Genomic DNA, 26,924 nt, shown 5'->3' on the forward strand with positions numbered 1-26,924 from the left:
CACCTCACTCCACCTACCAGGAAAAAGTGTTTAGCATGAAGCAAAAAGATTCGCACTTTTATATGTTTAGGTGGCATTAACTATGCAACTGCACCATATAAATATTTATGAAGTTACTACATTAAATACGTAAATAGAAATAGAGGGAGACCAATTCCATGGTTATTTACTCCTAGGAATAAGAGAACTTCACATTCCAGCCTCTTCCTTGATTAATGTTCGCTTCAATCTGAGTCAGAAAATCCTTCCCCTCACTTCCCTAAGCACCCATGAGTAAGGAAAACCAGGGCAGACATAGTCATTATTGGATGGATTAGAGCTAGTTAAACTTTCACAATTTTTAAAAATTCCCCTCCCGAGGTTAGTCCTTACCTCAACTTCTTCACTCATTATTGACTTCCAAGGAAACAAAAACAAATTTCATTGCTTATGTGGATTTTTTAAAAAATACCTGCATAAGAATACACCTATAATTTCTTTAACAAAGCTACACCCGTAGATTCATCCTTATGGAAACAAAGAGAGTAATACCATAATAAAGAACAAATCAGACAAGCCTGATTTATAATGCATTCTGCAAGATTTCTCAGGGGTGATGAATATGCTTTCTATTACCACTTGTTTATTGTATTCTCAGATTTCTAGGATACATTCACTGAATGACACTAATAAGAGTATTGCTGCGCCTTGTGACTAACGAGGCATGATGGGCAAAAGGAAAGGTACCGCAGCATTCAAATGCTATTTTGGGATGGGGAGTGAAGAAGCAGTTTTTAAATCAATGCAAAAACTATTTGGCTGAAAACATCATTAAAAATTGCCGCAGCCTGTGCTAGCACATTTCTACCTTTGCAGAATTCCAAATGCTTCTGATGAAACACGTAACACCTATTACACAAATAGAAAAAAAAAAAAAATAGCACTTCAGGAGGAATAAAGTGTACTATTTTATACAAAAAGAGGCCCAATGCAACATAATATTGCCAGCAAACTTACCAGTCGTCTCCTCTCCTCTTCAACAGCAATCAGAAGCCGAGCAAACTCTTTCAGTGACTGGGCTGAAAAGAAAACAAAAAACTCAATGTCCTGGTCAGAACCACATTTTGAGACCAGAGGAGATCGTTATCTGGATTTAAGCTGTACTGATAAGATACTCTTCTTATATAGTACTTCACTGAAATCAGTATTCAGTAAATGAGGCCCAGATGGAAGCAAGCAGCAGGTCAAGAGCATATAAAAAACAAAGGAAAAGAACCTGAATGTTGCGAGTCACGTGTATTTAAAAAACAAATTTTTAATCAGAACACGGCAAACTGATTTTCCAGAAATGTGCAAAGATCAGTCTCAAAACAAAGAACTCAACAATCAGCAGCAAAATTTACTTTAGCACTAGGAGCAGAAGGAAACCAAAAAGAAAATACTGAGTTATTCCTACTAAAGTGCAGCAAGAAATATTTTCAAGAACTATGCAAAATATTCAGGTAAAAATTTGAAAGTCAACACTGTAGAAGAAATGCATTACTTATGCCAAGTGGTTAGGTTCAGCAGCTCTTTGGCGTTATGTTTTACAAGGACAAACTCTCAGGTGACGAGAACAGATGACTGATTTATTAGCAAGCTTTGAATTCTGTTACAACTGTGAGAGTCTTTGCTCAAAACTGCCTTCAAATATAAGTTAAAGGGCTATAGCAGATGTTAAGTGAAATATAATAAAAGTATTAACCCATAAAAGAGGGCAAGAAAGGGTAAAACATTAAAAAACTATTAAGGCTTCATTCTCATATAAGCAAGTGGTGCAAATCTCTCTAGAAAAATCTATCTTTCCATTTATATTACTTTCTCAAGGGCATATGGGTTATTCAGGATTCAGCATGACAGTTCCACAATTAAAAATGCCAGAGAAGAATCATGTGAAGACAGCTAAGTATCTTTTTTCACTTTCTTCTGATGCATCTAGCAGCAATTGCTGCCAATGTCAGGATGCTGAATTTCATGGTTTAAAGCTCCCATCTCAAAATGCGGATTCATAAATCCTACAGCTTCTCACAACAAACTTGATGCAATCTAAATTATCTTTGAAAGAAGAAAAAAAACCTCAAGGAAACACAGCTTGCAGAATTTCTCAAAAGAACAGGCTTGGAAAAGTCTCCTCAGTTAAACAGCATACACTGCTGAGGGCATACTAACAGAACTCTCGTCCTCTTGGCTATTTTTCCATATTATTCAGTGTTTTTCCAGAATGTGACAGTCTCCAATAATATGGCTTCATCTTCTCTCAACTCCCTGGAAATTTTTAATGAAATAAGCACATTTTCTAGAAGATCTGCTATGTTCCAATCCCTTCTAAAAGGGAACCAGTATCTGCTTGCCTTAACTGCCTTATCTGCTTTCATAAATTGCTATTTCGTTTTTGGACCACACTCAAATAATTTTTATCCTTTATTCCATCTGGACCTTGCAGAAGTCACCCTTGCATTCTTCTTGCTCTCTTTTAACTTTTACAGCTGAAAAACACTTCACTGTTTGTTCCAAATTCTATGTTTTTCAACTGTAGTTCTATACCTGCGTATCTTGAGCTGTAAGTCATTCTCTTCTGACAAATTCTTTTTTCCTCATTATTACTCATGAGTTTTTGTTTAGTCCAAATACACCTGGTAAGTTAGATGTCCATCAGACATTTAAAAAACTAGAAAATTTTGCCACTTTTTAAGTAAAAGAAATTCTCGGCCTCCAGCACAACCTTTTGAATTCTTTGACTCAGGCTCAACAGCTGAGCCTTTCAGTTACTTACTAGCTCAGTCTTCATCAGTTACAGCTTGATTATCAAGAACATAGTTTACTATCCACTGAATTAACTCAGTCTCTTAAATTCAGCTTATAATGTCCCATCAGTCAAAATCAGGTAAAGAAATAGATGTGGACTGGTTAATTTACCTGATAAGAAATCTGTTGAGCATTACACTCAAGAATAATTATGTACCCATTATGAAACCCTAAAAAATAAATGAACAGTGAGCCCAGCTATTTCATATTTTCACATCAATACCCCCAAATTTAACAACTATCCTTAACTGCTGAAACAAGGACAGAGCCAGTTCATCCCTTGCACATGTGGCAGGGTGATTCTTTACCCACCATTAAGAAAATGTTAATATTTTCAAATAAACTAGATAAACATATTGTTTGAATTTTATTACCTATTCAAGGAATTAGGATGCACTTCAGAAAAACAGCTAACTTTCTAGTAAAGCCAGCAAGAGATACAGTTTCCAGATTATTTCAGTGAAATAACTGATGATTTTTAACTGCAAGAAGATGTATTACTGCAGACGCATGTTAGAACTCCATTCTCTCTCCTTTTTTCCACTTTTTTTACTGTGAAGTCACTCACAATGACAGAATACTTTCAAATTTCAAAAAGAAATGATCATACCAAGCACCATCATACCAGATACCAACTTACTGAAATATCAATTTTCCCCACCCACATCAAGCCTCATGGTCCTCTTCACTTTGGTTCCTTGATCATATCATTAAAACCATCCTTAATACAACAAAGGCTCATGATTTTTTTTTCTTCATCATCTGCGACGAGAAAGTTAGCACTTCACACCTTTCAGCAACCAAGCACAAATACTGCCACTTCCCAGCCATGAAGTATGGACAGGACTGACTCTAAATCAAACGAAAAGGGTGTGGGACTGGCAGGCAAAAGCAACACAGTTGTGGAAAAAAAACCCAAACCCCCTCTGGTCAGGTAATATTCAATATTTTTGGAGCAAAAACATAATAAATGAAGAAAAGTAAGAATCGGAAACCTCACAGAAGGATGGCAAGGAACTGTGAGAAGGAGGAAAGAACAATCTAGTAAGAGAAGCTTCTGATTAACCTTCCTAACCTTCCTCCTTCAAGGCAGAAACTGAGAGATTTTTAGTTTCAAAGCTGAAATTTTTGCTTAGGATTTAAGTAAATCCAAGACAGAAAGAGGGAAAAAGTATTAAAATGGCACGTGCAAATCAAGATTTTCTTCAACGCTTAGCCCTAATACAAAAGTACTAAGTATATCACATACACAGTGCCTAAGCCAAAGATAGGAAAGCTGTCTCCATTTTCTCTTCCACATGGTTTCACCTTTGGGTGATTATAATGCCAAAGTTTCACTAAGAACACAAAACCTACATTCTAAACACTAAGACAAACCATTCCCCTGATCCCAGATACACCTTCACTGCAGAGACACTGCAATCCTGACTGCACCTCCACTGTTCCATGCCTAACACCCACCATCCATCCTTTTTGCAACAGTAGGTGCCCACAAAGCCATAGACAATCCCTTCCCATCTCAGGAGGTTCACAGGGAGAACAAGTGAATCATGCAGTTCAGACCATAAGCAAGGATGCACAGCCAGTACACAGACAGAGCTCAGCAACATTGATGTCTCTGATGACCCCAGTGGTTATTCTGTCCTTGCAATGTGTCGTGGTTTAAGCCCAGGCCGTAAATCAGAACCACGAAGTCCACTTCCCCCCCCCCACCTTTCTTCCCTCCGCTCCTGGAGGGACGGGGAGGAGAATCAAAAGAATGCAGCTCCCACGGGTTGAGATAAGAACAGTTTAATAACTAAGGTATAACACAAATCACTGCTGCTACCACTAATAGTAATAATGATAAAGGAAATAACAAGGGGAGAGAATACAACCGCTCACCAACCGGTACCTCACCCCCACCCTGCCATGATCCAGCCCTTCCCGGAACTCTCCGTTCTACATCCTGGGCATGACGTGCTGTGGTATGGAATACCTCTTTGGCTAGTTTGGGTCAGGTGTCCTGTCCCTGCTTCCTCCTGGCTTCTCCTCCTCCCTGGCAGAGCATGAGACTCACAAAGTCCTTGGTCAGGGTAAACATTCTGACCCACAACTGAAAACATCGGCTTTATCAGTATTATTCCCAGGTCTAAAGTCAAAACACAGTGCTGCACCAGTAGAAAAAATGACTGCTACTGCTAAACCAGGACAGTATCCACCCCTTATTCCATACCATTCACGTCATGCTCAGATCCCACATTTTCCATATACCCTCACTCTCATCTCAGTGCACTGTTATCTTAGTGCACAGACCAATCCCTATAAAGCTGCTGAGTCCATTCGGTCCATGATGGTGGGCTCCATCTCTTGTAACAGTCTTTCAGGGCAGGAGAGGCCCATTGCAAAGTCCACCCCTCGATCATGAGTCCATCTCTGTGTTGCATCTCTGCTCTGATGGCCTGAAGTGTCATGGGCCCATCAGGCTCAAAATAATTCACCCTCCCCTGCAGCAGTCTCTGCAACTTGTTGTTGGGGGCTCCACACAGCTGCCTTCCATCTCCGACGCTTCCAAAGCACTGGAGGGGCCCAGTGGATTAGATACTCGCCCATACTGTCCCACACACCATGACACTCATGGCTGTCCAGCCTTGGGGAAAACCTCTCGGTCCCCCTGTATTGTCTAAACCCAGACAAGACCCAAACCTGACTCTGCTTAACTCTCGGGATCAGACAAAATGGTTGTGGATAGAACACACTCTGTGTGTGTGCCAACATGGTGATCCCCATCACAATCAGCAGGCAGGTCCCAAGGGTACCCAAAGGCCATTCAAAACCTTCAAAACTCTCAAATGCTGCTGCTGTGCCTGAAGGCTCTCTCACCACCAGCTTTGCTTTTTCTGAGTCCAGATCTTCCTCCTCTGCCTTGCTGGAAAGTGCTGCGGGGTCTCTTGCGTCCTCCTGGGGCTCAGGCTCGCGGGGCTCGGCAGACGGCTGCTGGGGAATGCTCTCGGCTGCCGCGGGTCTGGGCTCGGCTGTGGGGCTCGGCTCCTCCGCCGCCTCCTTCTGCTGCTCGGCAGCTGCCTCCTTCCCCTCCTCGGCAGCCGCCTCCTTCCCAGCCTCCGGCCCCGCTCCCGCCGCCGCTTGGTCCCCGGGGCCCCTCTCCCGGGCCGCTTCGGCCGCCGCCGGCTCCCGGGGCCGCTCCCCCTCAGCTCCCTGCAGCCTCACAAAGACGGACGCGAGGACGAGGGCCAGGACGGTGAAGAGCAGTGGGACGGGCAGGTACAAGTCCACAGCCACGTCCATCCCGCCCTGCTGCCGGAGCCCCCCCGTATCGCAAGCCATTACCATAAAGTACAATGAAACAAGAACCTTAGCCCAAGGCCCACACTTGATAAACACTAACACAGCAAATACCGGCTCTAAGTAAGCAACGACATACAGAAACTGTGACATCAAAAAGAACAACTTTGAGAGCTCATAAATCAGCATTGTGCCTCAGTCAGATCCGTTGTTATCTCAACCCTTCCTGCCCCACGTTGGGCGCCAAAAAGAACTGTCGTGGTTTAAGCCCAGGCCGTAAATCAGAACCACGAAGTCCACTTCCCCCCCCACACCTTTCTTCCCTCCGCTCCTGGAGGGACGGGGAGGAGAATCAAAAGAATGCAGCTCCCACGGGTTGAGATAAGAACAGTTTAATAACTAAGGTATAACATAAATCACTACTGCTACCACTAATAGTAATAATGATAAAGGAAATAACAAGGGGAGAGAATACAACCGCTCACCAACTGGTACCTCACCCCCACCCTGCCATGATCCAGCCCTTCCGGGCCCTCCTCCATTCTACATCCTGGGCATGACGTGCTGTGGTATGGAATACCTCTTTGGCTAGTTTGGGTCAGGTGTCCTGTCCCTGCTTCCTCCTGGCTTCTCCTCCTCCCTGGCAGAGCATGAGACTCACAAAGTCCTTGGTCAGGGTAAACATTCTGACCCACAACTGAAAACATCGGCTTTATCAGTATTATTCCCAGGTCTAAAGTCAAAACACAGTGCTGCACCAGTAGAAAAAATGACTGCTACTGCTAAACCAGGACACAATGGTACCACATAACATCAAAAAAACACTTTACCACCGCCAGCTCTCCTACAACACCAATGAGCAGGGCAGTACTTCTGAATCCTTCATGTTATTACACCCTTCTTCCCATACAACCCCCACTCAGTGTGACCTCATTAAAAGCCAGGGTCTGTCCCTAGAGAACTTCATCTGTGCTCGATGCTGCAGCAGGACTGGTGGTGATGGCAAGGCAAGGCAGCCTGTGCTCCTCTTTTCCCAGTGTACACTTTTCCCTTCTTCCTCTCCTCTTTTCCCACAGCCCTGCTCTGGTTGCAGAGTGGTGACAGCTCCGCCTCACTTGGGGCCTGGGCTGGCAGGATGGATGGGTACATAGTTTTGCCTAGTTAAAATACAGAAGATTGAAAAATCAGAAACATTTATGTCAGATGTGGCCCTTTGCTCAGTCAGGAAGCCCAGGAATTACACAGTCCTCACAATCTTTTCTTCCTAATGGTGCAACAACATTTTTTTTCCCCCTCCCCTTCTTTATAATCAGGATACAGAAAGAAGAATTAAAGTGAACTTTCTAAATACAAAAGGGGGCAAGGGAAGGAAGAGTCAAGTATTTTACAAGCGGAAATGTCATGGGAATGTGCTGATAAGAAGCAAATTCTGAAAACATAGCAATAATATACAGTATGAAACCTAACTTACATTAAATACAATGGAGTTCTTAATTATTTTCAAGAAGCATGATTGTTATTGATGAGCCATTAAGTAATACAAAGTCCTGCCTTAATACATTATTCCAAGCCATTAGGAGATACTAGCTTACAAAATCCAAAAAGTTTTACAGTCTGCTTTTTAATTAAGGGCTATTCAAAGGAGTTGTAAGATACACTTGGCATCATGATGGAACTGATGCCTGTGACAAGCAACACCCAACAAGCAAAAACAATGGTATATGTACCCAGCTGTATACTTGCAGTCCCATTCATCACAATTAAAGCAGGTCACCAGCTGTTTTCTCTGGAGTGTTCCCAACCCAGCAACAACTTGCTGCAAAATTTCCCTAATTTGAGGAGAAACAGCTCCCAGTATTAAAAAAAAAAAACAACCAAACTAAACACCCATTTTATTTTTAAGTGAAATCTTTTAAATCATTTGCTTTGTAAGGAAGCAAATATTTCAAACATATGGTATGGCTCCACAAACAACTGTACTTGCATAATCAAAAGAGAACTGAAGGTTAGTGTAGCACTAAGTAAATGAGGGAGAAACGAAAAAGGATTGAAAAACCCCTCATGTAGCTGAAATTCTAGGATGCATTATTAATATTATTATTATTAATAATATTATGCCTCATTTATGCTCTAGAATTCTGGTTTACTGCACTGAAGTCAACCCAGTGGTTCCTAGGAAAAAAACATTTGCTTAACAGAATCACAGAATGGTTTGGGTTGGAACCCTCCTGCCATGGGCAGGGACACCTCATACTCTAGACCACGTCGCACAAGCCTGGCCTTGAACACCACCAAGGATGCAGCATTCACAACTTTTTTGGGCAACCCATTCCAGTGCCTCACCACCCTCTCAGTAAAGAATTTCTTCCTTAGATCCAATCTAAACTTCCGCTGTTTAAGTTTGAACCCATTACCCCTTGTGTCCTATCACTACAATCCCTGACAAAGAGTCTCTCTTCAGCATCCCTGTAGCCCCCCTTCAGATACTGGAAGGCTGCTATGAGGTCTCCACGCAGCCTTCTCTTCTCCAGGCTGAACAGCCCCAACTTTCTCAGCCTGTCTCCATACGGGAGGTGCTCCAGTCCCCTGATCATCCTCGTGGCCCTCCTCTGGACTTGTTCCAACAGTTCCATGTCCTTTTTATGTTGAGGACACCAGAACTGCACACAATACTCCAAGTGAGGTCTCACGAGAGCAGAGTAGAGGGGCAGGATCACCTCCTTCAACCTGCTGGTCACGCTCCTCTTGATGCAGACCAAAAATAAATAAAAATTAAAAAAAATAAACTTGAAACTTTTTTTTTCAATAAACTATATGAAGTTTTTGTTATACTTCTGTAGAGAATGTCTCACCTTGAAACAGGATGCCTATGTTACTGAAGCTACTCTACCAGTAATTAGCTTAATTCTAAAGTGTACAGTGTTATACTGCGCTCCTGAATGTTACATACAATAGGTTTGATGCCATTTATATTTTATTGGAAAAGGGAAGCAACATATTTAAAACCTAGAAGCGGTATTATATAACCAATACTTGATTCAAAGACATAAAGCCAAGCTTGGAAGGCAATGTCCAACCCGAGATGGAATGGAAAGTTACTGTGAAAGACAGAATAAAAATAAATTCCCTTTTCTGTGAAATGGACTGCTGGTTTAATTTACACTTACACTTAAAAAATGCATAGGCAATTTTAAATCCTCTGAAGTACACTAAACAACATTTTATAGCACTCCAAGCAGGTATCAGCCCAACCTTCAGATACCTGAATGCCAGCATGGAAAAAAATACACAATGATCAAATGGCTGGAGCATCTCTCCTGTGAAGACAAGCTGATTTGGGGTTGTTCAGCCTGGAGAAGAGAAGCCTTCAAGGAGGCCTTAGAGCAGCTTCCAGTACCTAGTGGGTACCTACAAGAAAGCTGGAGAGGGGCTTTTTACAAGGGCATGCAGTAAAAGGACAAGGCGCAATGGCTTTAAATGGAATGAAGATTTAGGTTAGGTATCAGAAAGAAATTCTTTACTGTGAGGATGGTGAAGCACTGGAACAGATTGCCCAAAGAAGCTGTGGCAGTGCTCAAGGCCAGGCTGGATGGGGTTTTGAGGAACCTGGTCTGGTGAAAGGTGCCTCTCTCTACAGTAAGGAGGTTGGAACTATCTGTTTTTTAAAGTCCCTTCCAATCCAGACCATTCTATGATTCTGTACATACAGAAATGTCATTTGGTCTTCTTGCTGTATAAGAAGTTGGGTATCTTGCTGTATAAAAGCCTGCAGAGATTTCATTAATGGGGAAATGCCAGGACTGCGCTGTACATTGCTCCCAACACACTCCGGGAGGAAGGTCAGTCAAGCCTCTCTCTAGAACTGGTCATATCTAGCACAGACATTACAGCAGGCTCTGAATTCATGCTTGAATTTCATGAACTTCAACTAAAGCCTCCAAGTGAGTTTCTTCCACAAAGTAATAGATTACTAGATCAGAATTCAAGATGGACCTAAGACCCATAAGGAAATTCCCTAAGGATTAAAACTTGTTTACTAGAGTCAGTGACAAAGCAGAAAGAGTGTGAGACCATGAGTGCTGGGAGATCTGGGAAAAGAGACTTTATTTTCCAGTTCTAAAATGAAAGTAAATATATCATAGTTACTAATTTACAGATCTATTCTACAGTTTTTAATAAGTAGCATTATCTGCAGCCACAAATGATTTTTCAAGCAGTTCTTCAAAAAAACATAACATCAAATAAAATTTCCACCCTTCTTTCTGTGGCTTTAAGCCTTATGGAGTGGGGGAGGAATAGCTCTAGAGGAGCAATAGATGATTTCCTGATCAGACAGAAAAATCACAAATTTCAGATTAACACTGGCCACCACAAGCGCCTGGAATAAAGAGACAACAATCTGCTTTCTCAGTATTTTCTACCTAACAAGAACTTTGGGTGTCATAAAAGCCATCTATATTATATCTGCAGTGTATATCAGAATATTTTGTATGTACAGTATGTTCATGTGCATATATATATATACACACACACCTATACTGGATCTTTAGTGTATATTGGAAAGTCATTCAAACAGATGTCTCAAAACATCACCACTATGGCAAGTTTTCAACACGTCAAAATGTAAATCCAATGGAGAACTGTCTTGAAATGAGGCTCCGTATTTCAAGACAGGTTCAAAGCTTCCCATTCTCTATGTCTTTCAATATATTGGTTATATATTTCAATATAGCTTTATCTTATCAACATAAATTTCCTTTACTACTGTCACAAGGTGGACTGATTTGTTCACAATTCTTTTTCTTCTCTTTTCAAACTAAATAAAGCCTATAAAACATTAAATGTATACAATTATCCACAGCTTTAAATGGAATCACAGTTTAACTGAAAGGGAACAAGTTGCAGGATCAAAACCTTAGTCTACAAGCTGAAATAAAGAATTATTTGGGCCATTTATAAATATTCCATAACCAGTGTTGACTGGACTCACGTACTGTTGTAATATAATAAAAAAGTAGTAGTGTAAGACAAGCGCAACATATTCCTACAGAAAACAGTATTTAATTTTTGTTTAAACAGTTTTTCAGGAAAGATATATTTGGACAAGTACATGTCTGTTAAATCTTCCGAATTAATTGCTCAGGGTTTCATTTTTTGTAGGCTGCTGCCATTTCTTCTGCTACTTCTACCCTAGGTTTGCTTTCCTCACTTTCTAAGTGGCAGCTTTTTTTGAGAAGCTTCAGTTTGGAACACTGAGCTGAGTACCATAAGTAATGTTTACTGGGAAAGCAGAAGAGAAGACAAAATAAGAGGAAATGAGTGCAGGATTTGAAACCATTGTTTTTCTTACCCATTTCATTCCTTTCTAGATTTCCTTCTCAAGTTATTAGATGAAACAGAGTAACTGCTTTCTGCTGTTTAGGTTTAATGTAATATTGCTTAGGTATTTATGTAAATTCCCATCTGTAAACTAACAGCATATCAGATGTGTTTTAAATTTAAGCTGAGTATTGCTGTCAAAAGACAAATCAAAAGACATCACCATACTGTGGAAAAGGAAGTTAGAATATCAAGATAATGGTTCGTTTCTTCATGGGGTTTCAGTCTCATTTAAATTTGGCAAATTAATTTTGGATGAGCTGCCTTATCCTCCATTTGGTTTCTCTTAATTCCCTAATCTGGGTATCAGATTTTATGGATCTGGAATAAGGACCTCATGCCTCCTCTAGTCCATGTTTCCATTTAACACAACCTCATAAGAACAGGAAAAGAACCTTCCTATAATAGAATGCAATGTACTTCTGATAGTAAAAGACATGGGCTGAAGCAAAGACTCAACTGTATGGGTTTTAAAACCGCATGGAAATACTGTGACACTCTCATATTGACAGCAAATTCTGCCAGGAGACAGTAGTTTAAATTCACAGCCCAAATAACCGCAGATTTTCTTGAAGACTTCCACATGGGAAGGTACACGAAGGTAAAAGCAACTCTGTCTGCTAAAAAATCTCTGTCTGCTCTGTACTGCTCTCACAACAGAATCAAGACATACTTCAAGCAGACAAAGTGAAGCAATTCTGGACTCAACAAATGAAAATTCTTACTTTTTGCTCCACAATTAATCTGCTAAGTATACTCTCCAAGGGCTTAATCTACTGCTTTTTTATCAATGAGTACCATAATCTTTCAGATTTTGAAGAAATTTCTACCTAATCCAGATTGAACTTTTAACTCTGATGAACTAAAACACTAAAAATTGCATTCAATTTCAAGGATGGCTTATCCTGACTTAACACAGACATGCTGATAAGAAAAATAGATAGTAGCTATTGTTTAAGTGTTAGATCCTCCCAGGAAGTACAACTTCCAGTGGTAATTTTGTGTCCTATGGCAATTCCCACCTTGAACTGTGAGGAAAGGTGCTTTGCCAGATTTTTTTATTCTTGAAAATAAGTGTGCTACCTTACAAAAATAAATCCAAATTTTCCAAACAAATCCATTATACATCAGGAAGGAAAAGCATGATAAGAGACAAAGAGACACTGATGAAAAGTGCCCAGTTTAAAAATTCTGCAAAGAGATTACAGAAATCAGTAAGCAAGAAAAATGACAAGACTTTAATGTCTAACTTTATGTTTCAAGGACTACAATACCTTTCTCCAAACATGATCACATCTTCCACTATACACTAGCCATCAGAGAACTTTATCAGAGCAGAGCTACTGAAATCCATGTAACTAAAAGTAACAAAAAAACCCCCAAGGCTTTTCTCTACTTCATTTGAGCTAAAGCACTGTAAATGCAGTGATATTTTGTCCTCTGCATCATGATTTGGAGCATATTAGCTCTTTACAGCATTAGGACAGGGAGATGGTAATAAATGCTCCAAATTCCCCATGAAAACAAAACCTGAAATGAAACTATCACAGATCCAGTAACAGTCTCCCCACCTGACACCCATGGGTTATGACATTCCATTCCTATGCAGTTTTTAGGGACTGCTCCCCATGAACAGATTCCCATGAAAAGCTCTTCCTTTGCTGGCCATACCAGGAACACACAATTCCCTGACCAGTCTTTGGGTTTTGTCACACTATAAAGGCAGGACAGACCAGCAGAAGAGGCCACTGAGTTCCACAGTAACAATGGAACCTCCTGCCTGAGCATACATGTGCCTCAAAGCACAGACCAATATGTAAACCATGCAAGGCAGCAAATCAAAATCTGAACTTAATCGAAGCCCAAAGCTCTACAAGACGTGCTTCCAAGTACAATATAATATCTACATACCATATCAGGCAACTGGAATTTTAACCCCAAAGTATTTTAATCTTGCAAAAGTTAATGAGCAAATACAGCAAGGTATTTTATGAAGGTTTTTTTCTAAACTGTCTTAATGTAAAACATGAAATGTAGGGCCACTTGCAGGAGTAAAAATCCTTTTCCCTGTTATAGAACTTTATCGAAGCAAACCTTTGCCAGCATAGGTATCTAAATCCAGTTACAAACAGTATCATACTCAAGAATTCTTCGGTATAAAAAGTAGCTATTGTGTCACAAATATTTAAACAAACAAATATAAGCCTTGTACAAATGCTAAACAATACTTTCAGCCAAGACATTTGCACTTTCCACTCTACTTCTTTTCAACAAAAATGTACAAAAAAAGCTACATGTTTATACAAACTAAGGCTTGCAAGAAAGTCAGGTTATCTAGAATTTCCAGATTCGCTGTCAGCACTTGTCAAACATACTACTTGGAGAGATAACCTTAAGACGTGCAATGTTACACAATTTAAATAAATCCAATTATTTGACTTAATACCAGTAAATGGGCACGACCTCTTCATGGAGAACCTCACAAAGACAAGTAGAAAATTCTAAATGGATCAAACAAGGGCAGAACATTTCCTAAAGTCCTGAAAGACTTTTAAAGTTCATAATGGCTGTCTATCCCACCATATGTTAGTAAAAACAAAATAAACCTACAGCAAACAATTTTTCAAATATCTCCACCATACTTTTAACAGTTCATTAAAAAAACACCTGCAGGGTATCTACCCTGTGTCAGAATTACCCTGTTCTGCTCTGATTATAAAAGCGCAAATATTTTGAAAATAGATAATTAAATATGGAAATCTACCTACCTTCTGCAGCACGGGTTCTTCAACCCAACAGTTTTTCAATACAACACTAGCAGACCTGCAGCAGAAAAAGCCCACTCTGGACTTCTATTACTCTATAGCACCTCTCTCAAAACGTGGCATCACAAAATGATAGCAGAAACATTTTAAATCTTCTAAACAATTTTTTCTATTTTATTAGGAATATGGGACAGAATGGATCACCTTGGCAGTCACTTTCTCTCACAGAGCACTATATCAAAACCTTCCACAAATGAGTACATCACTTTTCTTGTCTCTCTCCTTCCTTTACACTTCTGTGAAGGAACGAAGGCTTTTGGGACTAGTCACAAGAAATCTTTTATTTTCACCATGTTCTCACAGAATAAAGAGGTACCATTTCTAGACAAGTGGCCATTAAGAAATACTGCATTTCCATGCCACTGCAAAACAGGGTTTAAAATTATCATATTCACTAAACAGAAATCAGCCTCTGATGGAGCCACAATGCCCAGTAACCCTGGGGCTGAGCTCCACAGCTGCATAGCTCAGCAGGGTGTGGGGAAAATTATTCAATACATGATCTTTTGTCCAACAGGTACAAAGTGATCTTTAAAGTGCTTCTGGAGACCTACTTTGACACTCTAGGAGCTTGAATTGGTGCCCATTGAAACTAACAGCATAACTTCGTATACTGTGAAAGTCCACTTAATCCAATTAGAATCACAGAATCATAGAATAGTTATTAATCTTTACCTTAACTAAATTAATCGTTAACCTTTGACTTGGACAGATCAGACTTCTCAGGAGTTGACTGATACCCAATCCCACTAGAAAGAATCACAATATAAATTGACTACGAACACAAATCTTTCATTCTGAGAAAAAATGGCTACTTGATGGTCAAGTTTTTTGAGCAGCTGAATAACAAGACAATGTGGGAAATAACATACTGTATGTTGCCCAGTTTTTAAGCTGCGAAACTAATATTAAATCCTAGCATTCTATAAACAAGGGAGTTAGAATTATGACCACATTCCATGCTTGCCAATCCACAATTCTAGAGAGGCACATCCATATTTTAAATGAAAGGAAAAAACCCTGATATTTCAATCTTTCCAGCTGTACAAACCTTATTTGTGTGTGGCTCTTTGCAGGTGCTGAATTAGTATAAGTAAAAGCAATGTGTTCAGAATACAACTGAGAGTCATTATTACTGTTTATCTGATTTGTAAAATTTAGTGCATTTATTATGTGAATGGTGAAACATTTAATTAGGAAAAATATCACCAAATACTTAAACTAATGTTAGGTTTGTCATAATTGCTTTGCTGAATTTAGGCCTACAAAAGGATCAAGGACTTCCTGTGCTTAAAACTGTAATCTCTACTAAGGATTTTGATTTTAGAAAGTACAAGTCCTTCATCTTATTTGCTCAAACCTGCAGATGAATATCTCAAAGCTGAGTTGATCAAACCACTACCTGTTTCTGAAAACAAGTGCCTGTTGCCCAGGAGATATACTAACTTGACAGCTCTAAAATGTTATGCATTTTTACCAGAAGTGTATGATACGCAGCAACAGTACATATCAGTTATTTTCAAACCACCTCTGTAAGAGAATTCTCTAGTCCTCAGACCATCTCCCCACAGGTATTCATACTTCCACTGAGATACCCAACTGTAGAAACAACAAAGCTAAGTGATAAAGGAGGAAAGAAGAAGTATGTTGAAGTCATAGAATGAGAACAATAAACTAGAATGCATCTAGGCTAGGCTGGACAGGGCCTTGAGCGATCTCATCTAGTGGGAAGTGTCCCTGCCCAAGGCAGGGAGGTTGGAACTAGATGAACTCAAGGTTCTTTCCAACACAAGCCATTCTATGATTATATGATCTACAAGAGTCCAAAAGATCAAACTATTTATGATGGACAAAACAGATACTTCATCTTCATCCATAAGTGGCATGGGCTTGTTTTCTCGGCTACTCAGCTGTTCAGATCAAATGTTAACTCATTTAATCTCCTAATCAGAATGCATCAGGACAAACCAAAGCTATTGCTGTCTACTGCCTGTCTCAATTACCTCCTGTAAACAGTATTTGCTCCAAGGCAAGTGGCAGTCTGAGACACCAAACTTTGCAGTCCAATAAAATGAACTAGCATGAATTTTGGACTCCTGTAGAACACCAGGTTGTAAACTGAAGTGACTTAGGAGATCTCTTACTTACTTCCAGCTACTCCTGCCACAGAAGAAGGGTAAGCCAGGCAGTAACTGCATCAGCCACCCCAATCTGTTTTTTTTTTATTTGAATAAGCATCTTAAGGTAAACAGGGAATGAAACATGCAAATTCTAACAACCTTTTGATACGTATCTTGGAAAAGAAAAAACAAGGCCTGTGTTGTTGATCATATTCAACCTTTCCCTCCTGCACAGATAAAAACCTATTGCAACATCAATGTATTTCCTGCTTTGTCAGCCCCATTTGACCTTCCACAGAAAGGACAAGGGCTCTGGGCTGGACCAAAAGAATACCAACCTTCTCTTTCTGGTGCAGATGGTGTTCTGAAGCCTCCATGAGATCCTAGCACCAGCATAAAATCACTCATTTCTTGCCGTCAAGATACAATAGTGCTCCGGAAACAGGTGGCTTTTGTTTAAATATGCAACAGGAATTAAAAAAATAATGGTAGGTACAGATTTAACAGATTTTAAACAAATACTTTAGGCATTTCACACCCTGATTGTGCTGAGTTCCTCCCATAATTTGTTACTGTTTAACTTCTGTAGATAAAATTATTCCAACAGGAATACCAAAGATTCAGATCTTACAAGTACCTTATGCAAAGTTGCTTTGAAGGTCATCTAAAAAGTTAATCTTAAAATTCATTATTCCTACAGGAGGAAAAGCAGCTGGCAAATCTAGGCAGGTAATTACTGTGGAAAAACAGAACACAATCTTTCTATGCAAATTCACTCTCAGTTGCAAATATCTTTCTGTGCTAATTAAGGACTCAACCATTCCCCACCCATCCAAAAAAAAAACGCCTTTGGTAAATACGCTTGTCTCTAATATGTTCCACAAAGTCAACAAACTCAAGCACTACAAAGTTATTGGGATGTTGCCTATGCTAAAAAAAAAATCCACCCCCAGAATTACACCCTCAAGGTGGTGTCAAGATCCTCCTTTTTGCTTGGTTTGGATGAGGCAGTACGAGACCTGAGCCACTGGAATTCAAGTTAGATCTATTTGCTATTTGGTAATTCCATTCAGAAACCTGGTTACGAAAGAGAATTCGATCCAAAATAGGTAGAATATTAAACCTAAAAACAACTTCCTTGAACATCAAAGCTAATCTCAAGTAATTAAGGAGATATCCAAGTGATTCAGACTGTAAAAGGCTCTAGCATTTAATTTATAATTCCAAAACAGCCAGGCAGATTCAAAAAAATACTGCACACTACAAACAATAGAGATATAGTGGCTTGAAAGCACGACTAGCCTAACAGCTACTTTCTGAGGTTCTTGATTAGGCTCCAAATGGCTCCAAGAGTCTCCTAACTTAGAGACTACAGCATCTACAGACTGATTTGTGAAGATTTGCCTTGATATTCTTCAGTTAGGCATAAAGCTCTTATAAATCCTTTTTGTTTCTTTTCTTCTTCATTTTAACAGAGCATTGGATACACAGTTTGTACCATTAAAAATAAAAAAAAAAAAAAAAGGAATTTAACATCTCTTTAATGCCAATTAACCTCTTACATCACTTGGGGGGGCGGGGGGAGAGAAACTTACCTATTTTTTCTCTTATTTATGTAGTTTTATGCACAAATTTCCCAAGACAGATCTATCTGCTGCTTTGAATGACAGGATACTTGCCCTCTGACAGTCTCTCCAAGAGGGTAGAGCAGCTGCTAGCTCAGAAGCACTGTGCATGTGGATGCCGAGTACAAGCACTAAAGACAACTGAGCTTCTGGCATCACTGCTGAACTCAAAACAAGAGAGCTTTATGAACACAGCAGTGGACTCTTAACAAACAACTACTATTAAAGGTTTACCTTTCTTTTATTTTGCTGATGGGTTTTTTTGGGGCAGGGGGGTTTGTTTGGGTTTTTTAGGGGTCATCTTGTTTGTTTGTTGTGTTTGTTTTGTTTTTTTTTTTTTTTTTTAAAGTTCTTTCTCCCCAGTACATTTTAGCTGATTTCTCAAACAAAAGTTCAACTAGAAACTAACTGCCGTATACAACATGATTGCCTGGTATGAGTTAACAGTTCTGTAGATGGCTGACTGCTAGATATTTTAATAATCCCATGAACAACTTGAGATGTGAGTCAGCAAAGATCACATGAGCCACAAATGCTAGCAGCAAGAGAAGCAGTCAGTTTCAACAAGCAAAGGTACCACATTTTAGAACTTCTGATCTATTTCTTGTGGCTCAATTAATAACAATTTCATAGATCATAATACTCTTATTGCATTCCTAAATCAAGCATCTGATGCAACCTGGAACATCTGCCATAATATAATTCTCTTCAGGGAAAAAAAAAATATTCAAACCCAGTAGTGACAGAGTGAAATACACATGCCTTTCAGGGCTTTTTCCTAAATAGAGCACACTAATAAGAAACAGATACTAAAGTAAAATGCCAGAATACCAGAATGTATTTGTTTGTCTTGGTTTCTTTGAATTCTGAAGAGTGTGGTCTTAACACTGCTGATATTAAAACTCACAGATCTATAATTAGCCATAATACAAAAGAGATAAGAACTTGTTAAAGAAAGAAGAAAGGATTCCATTCAGCTAAGTAATAACATTTATTGCTTTCATCTCTATCAGCCACAATCCAGATAATGCAAAAGAAAAGAGGCTAAATCCAAGGAGATTGCTGGAATCAGGTGACAGAAGCTGGATAATACTAGGAAAGGAGGAGTTGGGCAGACCTTGTCCTTGCAAAATTTATGCCTGCACAGTGTTTACTGAGGAAAAAGACACTTGTTTATTAAAAAAATGTTTTTGCACCTACCCCATCTATGTAACGGTTTGTTACCATTAAGGTTCGAAATATGTAAAAATCATGCATCTATTTTAAACAGAACTCTCACTAAGGATGTCAAATGACTGACCTCCTTTACATTCATTCATTATCAATAGAAAGTATTTAATCTCTGTGCAAAATATTAACTGCAAAGGGGGGTGACAGTAACTGTGCACAAGGTGGTAGGTCCAATAAAGTCAATGGCAGTGTTGTCATGTCTTGCCTATCTCAGACTGAGGAAAGCACAGTTGTTAGTAAGATGGGGGAAGCAACTCAATGCTCTCTCAGAGTAAGGGTAAGATACATCAAACCTTCAATGCTATGCCTTTTTAGTCACTCATCTTAATTTTGCTTTGAAGATGCCACTTTCTGCATAACTTTTCAACTGCACAAAGAAATTATAGCTTGGCTTAATCACATGCAATTGGAGCTAATATCCATGCTGAACGGTCAGTTAGCATGGCCCTATCAAATATTATGGCCCTTGCACTGCTGCAGATCACATGCTGTCACATGCACTTCAAAACAGAGGAAGAGACAAGATTGGCAATTGTTAATAGCTGCTTATTTTTTAATGAGAACAGCTAGTAAAGCTGGGGAACACTGTTTCCCAAACCCAATTTGCTGGCAAATATCTGTAAATCTGAAAAAGCTTTTGAAGCATGAATACTTTGATTTTCACAGTTCAGAAAAAGAAATGAAATTGTAGATTGAGGAACAAGACAGTCTGCTTTTTAAGAAAGCAAGGAGAATAGCTTATAAACCATGCAAAAAATGTCTTACTCTAAAATGGGCATGTTGTATCTGAAAGTGGCTATGTAAATGAATCTGGGTAACTTGCAACCACATGGAAAGATTAGCTAAAACGCATTATACAGCCACAAAAAGACATACAGATTTTTCGTCAAAGAACACCACTTCTATGAAAAAATTAGATATTTGTAAATGGAAAGAAATTAAAAAAAAAAAGAAGTCAAAGGAATTAAAAGAAAACAAAAAAATAAATCACTAGATCAAAATAAATATCAAGAACACCATCATAATTCTGCCTGAGTGTGTCACGGAACTTAACGGAAATAACTTCTCATGTATTTTGTGTAATGGATGTGTTGGAATAAGTGAGTTGTATAAAGAGAGCATCTAAAAAGGCACAGGTTACAGGAAATGCAAATAGAACTGAATGCTGTTAGTAGCGCTCACGTTGACATGAAAGGCAAAAATAATTATGTCGTACTTAGCTACTGAACAAGACCTTCAACTCTAGTACTGCTTCAAAAAATGTTCATAGAGCTGTCAGTTCCAAATACTTATTATTGGTAAGCAAAAATATATAAATAAAATCCCCCCCCAATCATTTATATTTCAATTTTGAAAAAAGTTTAAACTTTCTTTTCTTTTTCTTTTAATAGAAATAATCACATGACAGAAAAAGCCTTATTCAGAGTGAATTTCCAAAGCTAAGGTGGATTAGGGTATATTTCCATTGCTAAGTTTAAAATAGCAATGTATTTTAAAATCTTCAGAATATAGCTCCTGAATGAAGATCCTTTGTATACAGTGGTTTTGTACAAAACTTATCAAGTCAGAGTATCACTGCACAGACAGCAGGATTCATTTATATAAAGCTGTCTTTGATGATAAGCAAACATTTAGCTTGCTGGGGCATGTTAAAGATACGGATAAATTCTAGGTCACGGCTCTAAGGAGATCAAAAATTGAGCCTTACCATATAGAAGCACACAGTATCATTCAAGCTGTTAGACTTGAATTTGATTCCTGTCAGTTTACCTTTTACTCTTACAAGCTTCTTTGATGTACATGACAATCCATCAGGCAATGCGTGCTTTAGAAGCTAGAAATCCCTTCTTTGAAGCTCCAAGTGAAATAAATCAGCTGTCAAGCTTCAGGAACTCTGTTTTTTCCTAAGTAGATTTAAATGCCTGCTTAATGTTCAAACAATAAAATGTCTTTTCTGTGCTACATTTAGGTTGCAAGTAAAATGAAAGTTGTCTTTGTCCCCAGTCACCTCATTTTAAATGCAAAACCCTGGATCTTTAAAAAAAGTTATTGACCAAATGCAAGACATTTCACTGAGATAGCATGGATTTAGTTTAAATGCATAAAATATGTACAAACTAACTTTAACAGCCAAGAAATAAAATGCAGAATGCCAAAGAGTGCACACAATCCATTCATTTTTTGTCTCTTTCCAAGCCTAATACACCTGAAGAATGCACAGAGTTTTATGTCTGAGCAGCAGCAGCTCAGATTGGTTTCACTCCCTTACTTCTGTACGCCAGTAAATGTCCCCTCCCACCCCTCTGCCAAAGTTTATTGGAAGACAGTGACCAAATTCAAGCCATCTTTGATCACAGTCTCCTGACTATCACAGCGTTGTGGGGAGAGAACAGGGCAAACCATGACAGTGAAAGCTAGCAGCTCAGACTGTTGGTCTATGATTTAGAAACAGTACACATTGAAGGGAGAAGAGACTTGAAAATAGGCTATAATAAGAGATATGCTTGGATGAACCTAAATCTGAGTTTCCTCTCTGCCTTTCACAGATCTTTTTAAATAATACTAACAAGTCTTTTGTTCTCTCTTGTACTGCCAAATTACTTATTTTTAGGAACTACTACTCTTCAAAAACTGTCTTCCTTCCTCTCAGATGTTTTGGGAGAGACATGGGGGCCATGTGGTACGTAAGACTCATGAAACTGAATTTAGCCATTCCAAAGACAAATTACAATCCAAGTTTCTCACCAACAGGAGCTACAGCACTCCAGCTGCTGTGCTACTGCCCTAATGCACCATTGCAACTATAGGAATGCTTTGCCAGAAAGAGAGGCTGAATTTCTGAATCCTGGAAATGTTTCCAGGAATAGTCTGCTGAGGGAAGACTATTTTGATGATATTAGAGCCTTACACTCAAGGTTAAGCTGAGCTATTCAGTTCTGCAAATGCAGAAGTTCTGGGTGCACAGAGAGGCAGAACATTAAGCAGCTAGTAAATTTTTGTGCCAAAAGTTCAGGCAACTATATACTTAGGAATAAACAAGTTGTAAAGAACATACTAATGTGTTTTAGCCCCTTAAATACTTCCTGTGTCTTACTAGGCACTTCAGTGTTTTTTGCAGATCTATGTTATTTCATAGGGAACTCGTGTACCTTTTTGTATCTCACTGAAAACTGGCTGCAAATGAAACACAAGAGCAGAATTTAGAAGATTCACAGTTGAATCAGTTGATGGACTACCGCTGAATACTTTCCTCTACCAAGCTATGCCATAAAGACACATTTTTTTGACATGTATTTTTAAAGTCTTATATGACTTCTACTTACTGAAGTTCTTCTATTTTTGTTACAAGCTTCACTAAAACAAAAACAAAACAAACAAACAAAAAAAAAAATCAAAACCTGTGAACAGCCCCACTATATTTGTGATATTATATGCAATATGTAAGAAACAATATGTTACTGCAACCAGAGCAAAGAAAGTTACTTACCAATATTAATTTCATCATCAGTTTCAGCATCTCCAATACACTCAAACTGGAAATCTTGTAAAGACTGTGAAAATTTTTGCACTGCCATGGATAAATCTAGAATTCAAGAACAAGGGGAAGGGAAAAGAAGAAAATCAGAATTACTGCACTATAACTTCACTGGAACAAGGCTTCATGCATTTCTGCATGAATCATTTTTTCTCTTTACAGTTTCCTTCCTAGTACATTTTTGGACAGTAACTTCATTCAAAAATCCCCATTACCATTTCAAAAGCAAAGTACCAGAGATATTCCAGAAACCTATGAAACACACTGATACTCGATTTCAAACATTAATAAAGGTAACATGGTAACAACTGAAGAACTGTTACAATTCTTGAAAAAGATGAAATTAGCATAAGAAATAAATGTGGTAATTTGCATATGTAAGTAGACATGTTTAAAATAGGGCAAGGTTAGCTTGCAGATTAAAATAAAGCTCATGACTGTTTCTTTCATGAATATGAACAATATCAAACTAATACATTCTAACTATTCTAATACTCTAAAACACTATACAGTGTTACCTAAAGCTGTGTAAAAAGAAATTAAAATGAGAAAAAATAAACACAAGTGCTTGGCAATCAACCATGTTATCCATGGATTATGAGCACTATTCTCACTTGAATTACACAGAGTGGACCTCTGGATCAAAGACATGTCAAAGCAACCCAAACTTCATAGCATAAAATTTCATTAGAATGGTACACATTCCAACAAAAATAACAAATAACATCACTAACACAGAATATCAGGGGAACCACATGAAACTATTATTTTCTTTTTTGGGCATACTATTGGCAAATGCAGAGATGAATGTGATAATGAATGAACTCAGTCAATACTTAAACTGACTACCAGCCCAGATAAGCCCAGGAAAACAACAACAATTCTCTGTGTCATAGAGGATTTATCTATAGTATCTATTCTGAAGCTGCAAAAATTGGCGATTAGGATTCTGATATCTGCTAAATCTAATCAAAGGTCACAGTAAAGATAAATTAGGGACAAAAGCCAAGTCATAAATTCTGTTTTAAAAGCATCATCCATCTGTCTCCTTTCTTGGGAATGCTCAAAAAACGTCTGGACATGGTCCGGGGCAACCAGCTCTGGGTGGCCCTGCTTGAGCAGGTGAGTGGAACCAGATGACTTCCAGAGGTCCCTCCCCACCTCAGATATTCTGCAAGGATTTCCTTAACCTTCTCTTACTGTAAAGCCATAAATAATCATTTGCTCAATGGTGGACACAAAATTAGAAGGCTCACTTTTTTCCTGGCAGGAATAAAACCCAGCATATAAATAAACAAATTGGCCTAATGCTCTAAATCGAGACACACACAAGAAGTGTGATTTAAACTTGAGCAATTTCAAACAATAAGAGCCACTCACTATCCTAAATGAAGTACGGGTTGAAAATCTTTCAAAGATCTCGAAGAATTCACACAACAAGATGACTAATTTCTTTATTTTTCAATTAAAGGTAACCACAATCAAGTGACAGAATCTCTACAAGGATTTTGTCCTACCACCGTATTTACTCAGTGCCTGCTGCTTTCGTATTTTTACATGCAGCTGCAGAGTACATCAGTCCAACAAGAGAACCAGCAGTCTTTAGGCAATAGACCTGAACAGATTTTCTTTTGTATTAGTAAAGAATTCCATGTGTTTATCTGATAAATAACTAGGTTATAAAGAATTAGGTAAACAAAATCTGTATCTTTTTGATTAAAAGCATGTAAAACAGGAAATGCTCCCCAGAATTACTGCATCCTTACTGAACATTTCCTACTGTGCTGTAAATGAAGACTATATTATTAAATGCATTACCAAATTAGATGCTAAACACAAAGTGTTTCCTACTCTTTGTGTAGATGAAAATAAAATAGATCTTCTGAAGATGAACCACTCCATTTTATGCAAATACAGCATCATCTTTGGTATCTAAGTAATTGATTGCTTTACAGCTGTTAGAAAGACAAACTTTAATCTGTTCACAGCAGGATGCTTTCAGTTTAAAGGAAAGAAACAGTTCTATTGCTGGCTTTTCCATCAAGTTACTACACTGGGTACTAAACCCTTTTATGAAATTGCTGCATACCAACTGATATAAAAAATAATACGGCCTTAAGGTGATTGAATGAAAAATATTCTATATTGCAAGTATACTGAAATGTAAAAATTCTCTCTCACTAAAAGGAATACAGATTTATTTCCTCTGGACAATCTAATAGCTGCCCACAATGACCAGCATCTCTTTGAACGTGAAAGGAAATGAGGAAGCGTGGACTCTTCCCTATCACTCTTCAACACGTGCAGGGCTCAGTGGAACAAATGTCAAGGGAAAGGAAAACAAATGATAATAATATCCAAGGTGGAGTCTCCATTTTATATCCTCGATTAGTCATACACAGATGCTCTGTCGCTGTGTCAGCAAATCAGACAGTGTTAACGTTTTTATGTTCTGAACCTGAAGGAGGCACATTTAACCTAAGAAATAGTGGGTATGAAAAATGTAAGTAAGAATTACAGAGCTCATAAGATAACTTGATAAAATCATCCAGAATTATAACATTTGGAGACTTCTGCCTCTAATATTCTAATAGCTTGAAAGTATTAGAAGACACTGTACTATACCGTATTCTGCGATTCTGTGACAGTAAGGTTAAGGTGTTCAGTGTAGCAAGGCATAAAATGAAGTTCCAGGGTCAGATGCTTCCTGTGACACTAATTTACAGGTTCTGTACAAAGTTAATTTTACCTGAAAAATATAAAAAATATTCTACAGAAAATTCCAGCTTACTTGGACAGCTTTTTAGAGGCTGTACAGAAGTTACTCTGTAAGAATTCAAAGCTCAGCATCGCAGCTGAACCACCAACACTGGATCAAGCAGTGCCATTAGTTATATTCATCAATTTCTTTCTTAGAAGCATCATCACTTTACTTGATTACAAAATTCACCTAGTCCCAAAAAAGACTAGTTGTGCAATAAGCAGGCCTTCTTTAAGAGATAAAAAGATTCAAAACTGAATTAAATCAATTTTAAGAGCAGCTGCCTCTTCAATTAAGACGAGGCAAGTGGTATCACTAGGATCTTACCTTGTCTGGACAAAAAGGAAAAATGATAAGAGCAGACAGATGGAGCAGAGAGGCCTTGTTCAGCTTTACAAGATGTCATTTATTACTGCATGTCCCAGAATCTTAATGTTCCTGAGAGCCCTCAATACATCCTGCTCCTTCCAGATGCAGGAGGGTGAATCACCACACCAAACAAATTAACTTTTTATCATATGCAAGGTATGTGGCATTACAAGAGTCACTCTTAATTCATCTTATAACATATACATTTTGATAGTCATGTCCTCTTTTCATGGAGTACACAAACTAGGATATTCCACTTAGCTCAGACCAGAAATTCTCTTTCAAGCCAAGTCAAATGACCTTCTAAGTTACTATAAAAACTTGATCAGCTTTATTGACTGACAGTGTAAGTCCACCATCCAGGAAAGGATGGTTATTCAAAAATCTCAATACCATAAATGCTGTTACCCCTGCTCTTTTTGCAGGCACTCAAATAGAGGAATCATTCTGGGTACCAGCAAAAGAGTTAAAAGGCACTCCATTATTCCTCAGTTGCCAGAGGGGTGAATTTCTAACCAACAATTCTGTTAGCATTTATTTCCTAACAGTGTTCACCTGCACCTTTTGTTCCCTGTTTTTCCACAATTCCAAAGGAGGGTTCAGTTCAGTTTTGTAGGGAGGCATATAGTCAAAAGAAGCCATCTACACGCTATTCACAGTCAGTGGAAGGAGACAACTGGGACAGAATTGCCTGTTTTAGTTAAGGGCTGAAGCAAGTCAATTGGCCAGCAAGATTTTTTTCTGTGGAGCTCTGACAGAGGAAGTACTAAAAGAAGCGTACTACAGTGTTGACCGGAAACAATAAAAGGATAATTGCAGCTTAACCACAAGAAAGTAATATAACAGCAGTATTAAATACGGATATACATAATACCAACCACCAGCATTATAATGCCAATGCAAGAACAATAAAAATCGTCATCCATTCAGGAAAGTCACAGAGGAATCAGGAAACATGTTACTCTATTGTATCTC

At 38.6% G+C, this 26,924-nt stretch overlaps 1 protein-coding gene across 1 annotated transcript in view; it reads right to left on the bottom strand.

Annotated features, from left to right (window-relative positions):
* The window catches only part of ARHGAP42 (Rho GTPase activating protein 42), a gene marked incomplete at both ends in the record, with an annotated part of 156,252 nt that overhangs the window by 94,753 nt on the left and 34,575 nt on the right, over window positions 1-26,924 (bottom strand). Inside the window, 2 exons of the mRNA XM_080613419.1 lie at window positions 997-1,058; window positions 22,772-22,867. Of these exons, the coding sequence (XP_080469545.1) occupies window positions 997-1,058; window positions 22,772-22,867 (158 nt within the window). The remainder of the gene's footprint in view (window positions 1-996; window positions 1,059-22,771; window positions 22,868-26,924) is intronic.

The sequence above is a fragment of the Psittacula echo genome (assembly GCF_963264785.1).
Source record: "Psittacula echo genome assembly, chromosome: 3".
NCBI lineage: Eukaryota > Metazoa > Chordata > Aves > Psittaciformes > Psittacidae > Psittacula > Psittacula echo.